Raw genomic sequence first — 12,502 nt, 5'->3', positions numbered from 1 at the left:
AACTGAGAGGCTGGCCTTAAGATATGTTTATGTGTTTAAGGTCAGAAATTGTACTTAATCCCATTATGTTAAATTAGTAGATGACACAAAGAGCATTAGGTGGAGGACCTTTCCCATCCTAACCACCATGGGCTGTTTAGGGGATTCGTACACGGCACTTCCTAATCCTTTTTATTCTCTTCACCCAAGGGCAACGCATACTTTATAAAAGCACTAAGAGAACGACCATAATTTTACTCAGCAAATAAAAATGTTAAGACATTAGACACTGGTCAACGGTACTTTTTTTCTTACCTGCTAAAAGATATGTATCTTCTCTACTAAGCAAATCTCAGTCAGGATAAAAGATAAAACTGTCTGTTTTCTTAGCACTTCAACAGTTTACACGGTATATTTTAAGGCATAAATACACTCTAAGCTATAAGCATTTGGAAATTTTATTAACTACCCAAATTTCTCTTTTGTTCCACTCTATCTCCACATTCCATCACTCAAATCCTTGGACTTTTTTGGTTCCCTGTGATCAGAGCTTCCGGAAGAAATCTGGCATAGGATCTGAAGGAAATGCCACAGTGAAATTTTCCTTAAGATTAATCACACAGGTAAGTAATTTCCCCTTCTTGCCAAACAATATTTTCTAAAACTTCTTGGAAAATTGGTAAGACAGGATTGAGTGGTCAAAAAAATGTGAATCTTAAGACTGTCTTAAATCATTCATATATTGTAAAGGTTGAACAGCTTGCCCAGCCCAGCCTGGGCAGCCGGGGCCTCCAGTACAAGCCAGGAGCATCACAGACACCTCTCAAGGTAACCTGAGTGAGAGGTTCCACTGGCTATCCTCCTGCCTCCAACACCCCGATTCCTATTCCTATCTACATCCAGGGCTCAGTATGGCGGTAAGAATAACTGAGACCCATTCTGACAGTATAAATTACAGTGAGGCATCAAGGGCTTTGGTTTTGTTTTTTACATTCTGAAACCTTAAAAGCTGTGTGCCACTAAAGGAGTGTGAGTCAGTGATAAGGGAGCACAGGCTCCCAGGCATCGGCCACACAGCTTGCTTTTCCATCAGCAACATCAGTCATCAGTAAACCAAGAGTCAACCTAATAGAGAAAACAGGGAGGGGGATCTGTGGTTGGGAGCAGAGAACCACTGGCTAATGGGATTCAGAACAAGCTGACAGGAAAGGCAAAACACAACCAAAGATCAGGAAAAGAAAGAAAGATATTCACAAAGAACCTCAGCTTGACCTCTACTATGTGGGGGTGACAGAGAGATACGCAGGAAGGAAATCTGCTACCCAAGGCAGATTTTATCACACACACAGTCAAAAGCCAGGAATTCTAACTCCGAAAGTCATGTGGCTACCATTTGCCATCACATTTCAACCAAATGTCTGCCTAAAAAACAAAACAAAACCAAAAATCCCAAACTGTGTGTGCATGTGTATGTGTGTAAAAATGTGCATCTCTGCATGTGCATGTGTGTGTGTTTGCTTGTGCACAGATGCCCGTAGAGGCAAGAAGAAGGTATCAGATCCCCTGGAGCTTCAGTTATAGAAGGTTGTGAGCTGGTCAACTGGGTGCTAGGAAATGACCTCAGGTCCTCAGAAACAGCAGCAAGCACTCCTAGCTCTTAACCACTGAGCTGTCCCTCTACCCAGCCCCCATATCTACTTTTTCATCACCTCTTCCAAAACTATATACATAATTCAATAATAGCTATTCCCTCAGTCACATATGAATAACAAGCATACAATGTGCACATACTTGAAATAAATACATATATATTATAGTTTACAAGTACAGTTATACATCCCTAATCCAAAAATCCAAAAGCTGAAACTTTTGAGTGCTAACAATGAAAATTCCACACCCACCTGAATAAAAATTTCAGAAAAACTGTCTGCAATTACCTTCAGATTAATATATAAGATGCATATGAAACATTAATGAATTTCATGTTTGATTTGTGCCCCTCCTCAAGAGATCGTAATCACACACACACATGCACATACACAAACATAACAAAATCTGAAAAGACTTCTATAATCTCATGTATTTCAAACAAGTGAGAAACCGTCCCCTGGTAAACTGAGGAAAAGTACATTGTGTCTTTCAATTCTCTAAGACTCTAAGTGGGGACAACTGAAAGACGATTCTGGAAGCATAGAGGTTGTGGTCAAAACTGGAAAGCCTTTCTTTTAATAAAAGCAGTAACAGCTGACACTGAGCGCACTGGGCCGGCTTGGACATTCATTGTTCTAAATCTTCCTGATCACTCAGGATAGACACATGACTCTGCCTGCTGGGAGACTCCACCTCCGGCACTCAGTAGCAGTGCTTTAAGCTATCCTGGGAGCAGCAAGACTTGCTGATGAGAACAGCCTGATTCTAAGGCAGTGGCTAGATTGACACCAGCTAAGAGGATGAAGCCGTGAGGTGGGTTCACAGGCTCTAGTGCTAGGTTGGCCATTTTCAAATGTGAGATCAACTACATCGCCAAGCTTCATTTCATTTTTCTAAAACACAGAAGTAAAGTCACCTCACAGATGCTTCACAAGAAGCAAATAAAATAACAGCCAGTTGATGTGGCTGCAAAGTACTTGATAAACCTATCTACGAGCATCATGTTCAAATCATCATCTCTGCGTCTGTTGGCAGGACTTTACCTTGGAATGATTTGACAACGAATGCCAGTGCCAAACTTATTCCACTTAGATCGATCATTCTAGACAGGAGAATCAAATGTAATTTAGGGCTCATTTAGACTATATAAATTCAGAAAAACAGGCTGCATTTAAAAAAAAAAACAACTTTCTTTTTGACGTTGTTCAGCAATGTTCATCATTTTCCTTATATCTAGAAGTCGTATTTAGTTGGAGACTCTCCAACAATATTCAATGATCCTCTGTGCAAACCTGATGTGGTGTGGTAGCTTATCTGAATAAGCTACAAGCTGGGACCTCCAGAGACTGAATGACCGCAGGTTCAAAGTCAATATACTTCTCATTGATTTGTCCTGCACATATTAGGTTAAACAAACCCTCTCGCTGGCATTCACGAACAGAAGTCTTCTTCTAGAATACAACACTAAACTTTATGACTGTTTTTGTTCAACATGGAAGATGAAAGACGGTTGCTATTGCTTTGGGCTGACTGCACAGTCAAAACAAAAGAGACATCAGAGAAAGGGGAAAATGCAAAGAGGCATTAGATATTAATCTCATATTCACCAAGAAAAAAAATCTGCTTGGTTCTCCTTTCAGAGTTTAAAAGGCTATGAATTTTCTTTTACTTTAACCACCCTATAATTCAGAGCTCTTTATCCAAAGCCCTTCCTTTTTACCTCATTTCAGCCATGAAAGTCGCTCAAGTATTGTTAGTATCAAACGGAAAGCATGTTTCTTCTTGACCCTATTTATTCCCACCTCCTGATCTCTTTCATTTCCTTCATAAAAATCGCCCACAAATAGGCACACTAGATCCAAAGAAGCCTCTCTTTATCACATGTACCTTTCTAATTACAACCTACCACTCAGATCTAAGACTATTTATGTTTTATGTCTTTCTTATAATTTTCTCTAAAATAAAGTCTCTGAGAACATCAATGGTTCTTTCAAAAGACAAGTCCAAGTTAAGAATTCATTCATCATTTATTTGATCTTTCAGAAGAGGCATTTCTTTGAAATCCTGTGAACATAGACTCAAATACAATCTAATTTGTATATGCTTAGAGAATTATTCGTCAGACAGCAAGTGCTAAGTAAGGGTTACTATCTATCTGTAATTATTATTACACTTTTTCCCCTATACATCTCTTTGTCTGTCTCCAAAACAACCACTACTGGTCTCCTCCTCTGCTCTTGGCAGAGTGAGAGACGGATGAAACATGCAAGTCATAATCATTCGGTTCAAGGGAGTTACCAACACTCTAAAAAAGGTAATGCAAATGAAGAACTGTTTGCAGCACCACAAGTACCCAGTAACCACAGTTAGAGAGGGATGTGCTGCAACTACTGCCACACGAATGGAGAAAGAATACCCAGGTTCTCCCATAAGAACTACGACCAACAGGCTTATGGCTGAATATGCAGAAAAGAGTTTGAATCTTCATGGTTGAGCACCTAGAGAGCCTTGGGAAACAATGTGCCACAGTAATCAAAAGACAATCTACCAAGAATATTGTAAACAGAGACATAACATAATACACTATCAGAATTTTACAATTCACCGATAACAAAGTAGTTAGCAGCTGTAAACAGTCTTTAAGAAGGTATGCGTGTGCATGTGTGAATACTGTAACTAAGACCACAGTTACAGGAAACCTAGGCTGCCGTTCAATGGGCATACCAGTGAACAGAAAGGGTAGCAGTACCATATTTCTACAATGTGCTGTGAACAAGTGAAGGCTTAAGTGGGTTATGAACAGTAAAACTCTAAACTTTTGGTGCAAATTGAGACATCTGAGAGTGAGCAGCTGTAGAATATTATTTTAACTAGGCAAAGATGTGTTACATTTGTTTACGCCGCGGAATTATTACTTCAGCTCCGTAAAGGTGTGTTACTTTTGTTTCTGCTGCATTTAACAATGTAAGGCTGTGTGTTTCATTATGTAAAGATGCACTGCATCTGTTTCACCCTGCCTGCCTAAGGCAAATGACTGGTCCAATAGAGACCTGAATGGCCAATGGCTAGGCAGAGAAAGGACAGGCGCAGCTAGCAGGCAGAAAGAATAAATAGGAAGAGAAATCTAGGCTTACACAGAAGAATGAGAGAAGAATGAGAGAAGAGAGAAGAAAGGAAACACCCAGGGCCAGCAGCCAGGCAGCTGTCAGACGGCCAGCAAGCAAGCAAGAAAAAGTAAAATACCCGGAGACAAAATGAAGATAAAGCGAAACAGGTAAATTTAAATTGTAAGAGCTAACCAGAAACATGCCTAAGCTAGGTCGAGCATTTAAAACTAAAATTAGAAAAACAAAAACAAAACAAAATGAAAACACACACAACCACCCCCCCAGACAGACACACATAAATTACACCAGGCTTTTTCTTTTAGGCCACTAACCTAAATCCCAAATCACGACACAGAGACTTCTAATTACTGAATGCTCAGCTTAGATTTCCACCTACATGTTAAACAGGAATCTCTTATTTTAGTCTCTTATTTAAACAAAACCCAACAAATCTTTGAATATAACAAATCATTTTTAGAAAATTAACAAAACAATCAAGGAACTGTGCAAGATTTTTAGTTCATTAGAAGGATGGTGGCGCATGCCTTTGATTCCAGCACTCTGTGGGCAGAGAGAGGCAGAGGGAGGCAGGTCTCTGGGAGATGGAGGACATCCTGATCCACACAGTTAGTGCCAGCACAGTTCGGGTCAGCATTTGAGTCTCTAGAACAGCAAAGGAAGAGCCCCCGGTTAAATAAAGCAGACCCACATGCAGCCGTCGTTCTCCACTGTGCACGAATGTGCAAGCATGTGCAGCATATATTCTTAGAAAGGGTCTGTTCATAGGAAAAATACATATGGACCATATGCTCTATATTAAAAATTGTTATTTTTGCTTACATTTTGTCACTAATTCCCAAAGAAACATTTTATAAAAAATTTTAACTGTTACCTTAAAAAAAATAAAGGAACAGCAAAACAAAATGTCTTACAAATATAAGAGGAATTCTTGCCTTCTACTTCAAAGGGCTGTTCAGTACTCCATGAACATAGATTATCTTAAGATCCTAATTCCAAAGATAAAGTTTTAACTGCTTTGGCTGATGGCCTTCCCTAACAGCCATTCTGCTGCTAGAAACCTGTCACTTAAAGACCACGAGAACCATGTGCAGAGTGACATAAGAAGCAAAGGGGACTGATGGGTTGTAGAGCTGAGGAAGAGGCAGAAAGAGGAATACCGTGTCATCACCCCACTTACTACAGTAAACGTATACAGACATACACATTTATCAACACAAGCGCTCCTAAAAAGCCACGTATGCCAGGCTGCCCTTATCTGCAGAGAATACATTCTGAGACGCTTACTGGATGTTTAAGAATTTGACAGTCCACTATATAAATGGTATTTATCCCCACACATACATACTTGTAATAAAAATTAATTTACAAACTAGGTACAGAAAAAAAGTAGCATCAGCAATATTAAAACAACATGTGATAAGCTATGTTAAATTTATGAATTATTTATGTATGGAATTTTCCAGTTAATACCCTCCAAGCAGCTGATTATGGGAGAACTCCAGGGGATACTGCTGCACACATAGAATGAGTAAAATAATCCCAATTACAGTTTATTGCAATAAATACTGAAGATAATTCTAACTTTTCTGACAACTTTTTAAAATTCTTAATTCATTCTACTTGAATTTATTTGGCTATGTTTGTCCCCTCTCGTGATCTGATCACTTAAAGGCATCCACAGTATGTCTTTCAGTGGTTAAATTGAAAACACATAGAGACTGCTTTCATCCTTTGAAGGCATGTCTACTTTAAAGCCACGCCTGGGTCTTGAGTGGCGTGTGTACACATTACAGAACGCTCTAGAGCTTTGCTTTTGCGTGTCAGTGTCCGTGGTTCTCGCACACATCTCCTAAGTACCTCTTACTGCCTTGTCACTCAGAAACGGAATCTCATTTTCTCTCCTTAAAAGAAATGGAAGAATTGCTTTTCAAAGCTTTATTCTTTTCTTCTTTCACAAAGAGATCACAGAAGCTGGATGCAAAGAAGAAACAGGGCTAAATGAATAACAGCTCAAATAAAGCACATAAAAATTTAAAATATATGTAAGATGTTATTTGAATAGTTTTATGAATATGGACAGATTTTTTTCCCCTCTCCTAGACCCCATGAGTAGCTGACATACTCTTTAATGTGAACACTATCATTCAAAAAAATATATATCTTTACCTAACTAAAGCCCAGTTCAGGGGCCGGAAAAACGGATCAGCATTTAAGAGCATTAGCTGCAGAAGAGCCAGTTTTGGTTCCCAGCACCCACCTGGTGCTAACAACCCTATATAACTCCAGTTCTAGGAAATCTGATGCCCTCTTCTCATCTCCACAGGCACCAGGCATGCACACAGCGCACAGACGCATAAAACAACACTTGGGTTAGTGCTGCCTACTGTGCTTGTTCTGTTCTGCTCACAGATTGAAGACTGCTCGTAAAATGGCCCTGTACTCCTTTGTTTCTTAACTTTCTGAGACTGCCTAATAATAACAAAAGTAAGACACCAACACTACCGCTTGGGGTGCTGGTAAAACCCTAATAACACTACACTCTGCTGAGGAACACCACAAGGCTTTAAGTACACCACCTCCAAACACAACTAGATGCCAGCCAGATGGACAAAGGCTCACAACAGATACAGGGAACCCATCTGCTGCGTGCACTCACTGAGCACACACCACTCACAGCCCTGAAGAGGGCTGGCAAGGCCTAGTGACACAAGGGAAGAATGTGACAAAATGTCCCAGGAATGAGGGGAGCGACAAGAGGGATCCAGGGCTGGAAAACCAACTGAGAAGGATAATCACCACAGGGGCAGACACTGCAATTGCTTGGTACCAAAAGAATCCAATCATGAAATCTGTGGCTTTCCTCAATGTTCTTAAAAGTCTTAGAGAACCTAATCCACCCCTTGTAGCAAGTACACAGGTATGGACCTGGAAACCAAGCAGCTAAAACTCAATCCTGTAAAGCTTCTAACTTCTCAACTGGGGCCCAGTTCCTAACAGTTTCTGCCTAAATAAATGAACACCATCCCCCTCTTCCCCTACAGATACTTCCTTGTGATTGCTAAAAGGGTTGTTTTGTGTGCTTGCGTGCACGTTTGTCTGCACATGCAACTGTGTGTGTGTCTGTGTGCGCGCGCATGCCTTTAGTCCCAGCAGTCAAGAGAAAGAGGCAGATGGATTTTTGTAAGTTCAAGGCCAGCCTCATCTACAGAGCTAGTTCCAGGACAGCTAGGGCTGTTACACAGAGAAACCCTGTCTTGGAACAAACAAACAAACAAAAAACAGGCCAATGTATGTGGCATAAACCTTTAGTACAAGTATTCAGGAAGCAGCAGCAAGCAGATTTCTGTGAGGTCTACACAGTGAGTTCCAGGCTAGCAGACTGTCTCAAAAGCAACAATAATAAGAAATTCTATTTGAAATGCATAACATCTTCCCAACAGTGGACAAAACATTATGGAAGCACACGCTTTTAAGCCTTATCAAATTACACTCCCACAGACTAGCTTCCTCTATGTGGTGTCCTGTGAGCATCCAAGCTGGCTCCTATTTGAAAACTGTGCCAACTCCTACTGGGTGTTCTGGGGATGAGACAGTTTTCCTTAAGTTTTAGCCAAGGCTTTTTCACTATAGTATCTATTGAAAAACCACAACATCAGGGCACACCACAGTGACCAGGCAAAGGAAAAAACTATTTCAGAGCATCATCTGCGTACTTAAAATAGCAAAACGACCTATTAGAATTTAGCAATTAATTATATGATCTAATCTGGCTGTACATACTAAGAAAACTGTGTGTGTGTGTGTGTTTAAAACTGGGTATGTTCCTTTAAAGTACTCTGGGGCTGGAGAGATGGTCCAGAAGTTAAGAGTGCATGCTGTTATTCCAGGAGACCTGAATTCAGTTCCTAGCACCCAAGTTAGGTGGATTACAACCACCTGTAACTCTAGCTCCTCAAACGGTGATGCTGCTGCCTTCCCTACACACCTGCACTCACATGCACATGGACACGCGCAGACATACACACCTACACGTAATTTAAACTAACAAACATTAAAATACTGCGGTTTGCACAGTGGTGGTTTAAAATGCAGAGACTGTGCATGATAGCACATTGCTGTAGTACTAGCACTTGAGAGGCAGTGGTACAGTGTGTTTAAATGCCCCTCAGTGACACAGCCAGACCATGCTAAAACATAGACAAACAAATAAAATAAACAAATAAAATAAAAAGTAAAATACAAAGAAATCAAACTACATCAACAGCATACAACTGCAATGAAGTCAAGGAAATGTTTCTGAAATGAAGAGAACACAAAGTTCTGGCAGTTTTCAATGCTTTTTAGCCCAAAAAATCCTGGCCACTTCAAGTACATACTCTGCCTCACTCTGAAAATCATTTGCCTCAAAAATCAAACCAAAGTAAACCAGAGTCCTCCACAGGCCACCTCTGTGAGTTCAGGGTACTTCTGCAGCTGGGCACAGGATCTGGGGAGGTCTTCAAACACAAAGGCACAACCCAGCCAGCAAGTGACAACAGCATCACCTGCTCAGGGAGAACTGACCTGATTGATGGAGTTGGCAGCACAGGATGCCAGGCCCGTTCCAAGGGAAGTAAGCAGGAAGCAGGGCCAGTCGAAAGGGCCTGGAGCCAGCGCAAAGCCAGCTGAAGTGGTGCTCACGACGAGAGCTGTAACACATCAACGGAAATGCTGGTCAGAAGCGGGATTTTCAGGCACATGGTACAGGAGCAGTCTCCCACTTGTACTAGATGATGATCCTACAAATTCCAGGTGGATGTTCTTACATCTAAAAACATCTACATTCTGGGCCAGCAAAATGGCTTCATGGGAAAAAGTTCCTGCCACCAAGCCTGATGAATTCAAACCTAGAACCCACATTGGTAGGAGAGAACCTCCTATAAGTTGTCCTCTGACATCCGAATACACAACATGGCACGTATACAAACACACATATGTGCACATGCACGCACACACACACAATAAAATGTAGTAATTTTTAAAAATCTGCATTTTTCTGATTTTAAAAATGATATGTATAGATTATTTAAATATATATATATATATTTAAATTCATTAGACTCAGAGGAAGGAAAATAAAACAGGCCTTCCAAATTCATCATTCACTTATTCATTCAACAAAGATTTAAGGACTACCAATTTGTGAGTAATATTATGCCAATGCTAACAACTATAAAAGATAAAGCTGTGCTCAATGTTCTGAGAGATACAGGGAACCTGTTAGTAACTGAACCACATAGCAGCAAACAGAGAGGGCTTGAACTCTGCAGAGAACTCCAGATAACAGTAATGGAGGCCTTGCCTCCAACAGAGGAAGTTCCTGGGGCCAGAATGGAATAGAACAGCAGGTTTTCAACCTGTGGGTCATGACCCCTTTGGGAAGAGGGGGGTGTCAAACAGTCCTTTCATATGGGTTGCCCTAAGACTATCAGAAAATGAAGATATTTACAGTACAATTAATAACAGTAATAAAATTACAGTTATGAAGTAGCAATGAAATAATTTTATGGCTAGGAGTCACTGAATCAAAGGGCTGCAGCAATAAGAAGGTTGAGAACCACTGGAATAGAGGAAGATGGTAGGATCATAGCCACCAAGAGGGTGTAAAACAAAGCCATGGAACTCATGCTAGCATGAGGCTGCTGCCCTGGGGAGTCCTGGTGTTTCCTTCTTTGGGTTTACAGAGGCTGATGGGTCCAAAAAGAGCCTATGAGGGCCATGGAGGTGAGTAGTAAGAATTCTCCAGAAAATCCTTCAGCATTTATGAGATAATCAGGAAAGCTTCAAGGCAGCACCATGCTAACCTTTGGGAAGAAATGCAGAAGGGGAGAGCGTGATAGGTGTGCAACACAACAGGGAGATGGGAATGCTGTGTGCTCTACATGGACAATGTGACTCAAACCAGCACACTTTTCAACTCCGAGCAGCTTTGCACACTGGGAAACAAAGACAGTGTCTGAAGACATCGTCTGTGTGTCTGTATGTGCCGGTGCATACAAGCACTGAAGGTCAGAAGACAATTTCATGTGTTGTTGCAGTGTAGGTGTGGTCAACATATTTTTTAGAGGCAGTCAGTATCTAACCATACCCTGAGATTTGATAAATAATAGCCTAATTAGCTGGCCTGAGAGCCCCAGGGATCCTCCTGTCTCTGCCATACCAGAACTCAGATTATAAATGTCCACCATACCAAGTCAGGCTTTTTTTTGGGGGGGTGGTAGATTCTGAGACTAAAACTCGAGTCCTCATGATTGCTGAGTGAGTCCTGGAGCTCATTTTGGTTGCTGTGACTGGGAGGAAGAAATGCCGCTGTTTCTGGAGGGTAGATGTCATTGTTCTTCTGCTTATCTTTCCTGTGAACACAGGAAAGCCCACTAGGAACTTTCTGGTCTACTCGAATCCCGTGATCTAGTGCAATCTGTCACCTATAGGGGCTCCCTCCCTAACGGCTCTCCAGATCCCACTATGTTTCTCTCTGGAATGAACTGGGAACAGATTACAGCACCCCGCTGCAAACCAGGTGTTTGGAACTGTACCTGTGATAACTTTTGGCTTCACTAAGTGCACCCACCTCTCTCCAGCTAGCACACTATTGCCTAGTCATGTGGTTTCTGGCTGTTCTTTGACCACTTGAAGTCATGCGATTCAGGGTCCTTGTATGTTGCTTCCTTGAGCTAGCTCCTTCTCTTTCTTTGGGTTCCATCTAAGATATCCTTCTTAGGGAGAATATCCCTGGTCATCTCATCAAAAGTAGGCCAGCTCAGTAACTCCCTCCCTGACAGACATCACTCACCACACACTGGATCCTTACAAAAATGAGAGCTCCATGAAGGCAGAGTCCTATGGAATAGTTTCCGGCTCTGTTTTCAGGGTTACCACCATGGCAGGAATAGAGTAGGGTTTACTGAAGGCAGAGGAAGAAAGGTGATGGCTGCCAGATTGGACTGAATGTATTTGGTAGCCAGCTGAGTCCCTGGGAGTCCATGCAGGAAGGTGATCCACAGGTACAGTTCAATCTAAGAGCAATGTCCCAGGCCATGCAGGGACCGAGAAATGATCCCATTAAACCCCTGTGGATGAGCATATTCCCAGTGAGCAACTGGAAAACTAAAGGGTTCTAAGGGACATTTGGATTGGAGGACTGTCAGAACGTGGTGTGTGGGTGAGGTGCAATAAGAAAACAAGGAAAAGGATGGCAAGGGCTACATTTAACAGTTTAGTTAGCTAGCAAGTCACGGTGATCTTCCTGCCTCTTCCTCCGCAGCGGTAGGACTGCAGGCATTCACCTTCAGAACAGCTTTTACATGGCTGCTGGGGATTCGAACTCAAGCCCTCCTGTGCTTGTGCAGCAACTACCGCTGACTGAGCCATCCCCTCAGCCTGGTTTCTAGAAGTTCTATATTATTATTATTATTATTATTTAGCTGTGTTTCATGTCCTTTGAAAGGTGAAACAAGTGTGTGTGCTAAGATGACTGTCGACACCAGCCAGCTTTCTGGGCCTAGAACAAGTACCTGAGAAAGGTTTATTTACACTCACAATTGAAGAGATTTTACTCCATGATCAGTTTCCCACTACTCGGGACTTGAGATTGCAACTCATGTCCAGAATACAAGGAAGAGGGATGAAAGAGCTGTGTTCCCACAAGTAGTGTCGTCGTCCTCCCATGTTGCTCACCCACCCCCTTGCCGTGTCCATTCCTCCGC

General features: G+C 41.7%; 1 protein-coding gene across 1 annotated transcript in view; it reads right to left on the bottom strand.

Moving 5' to 3' along the window:
* Cox10 (cytochrome c oxidase assembly factor heme A:farnesyltransferase COX10) overlaps positions 1–12,502 on the bottom strand; it is a 110,204-nt gene that overhangs the window by 72,611 nt on the left and 25,091 nt on the right. Inside the window, exon 4 of the mRNA XM_048448254.3 lies at positions 9,321–9,445. Coding sequence (XP_048304211.3) covers positions 9,321–9,445 — 125 coding nt within the window. The remainder of the gene's footprint in view (positions 1–9,320; positions 9,446–12,502) is intronic.

The sequence above is a fragment of the Myodes glareolus genome, chromosome 9 (genome assembly GCF_982192425.1).
Source record: "Myodes glareolus chromosome 9, mMyoGla1.1, whole genome shotgun sequence".
Classification (NCBI taxonomy): domain Eukaryota; kingdom Metazoa; phylum Chordata; class Mammalia; order Rodentia; family Cricetidae; genus Myodes; species Myodes glareolus.
This window is presented reverse-complemented; position numbering and strand designations above follow the sequence as displayed.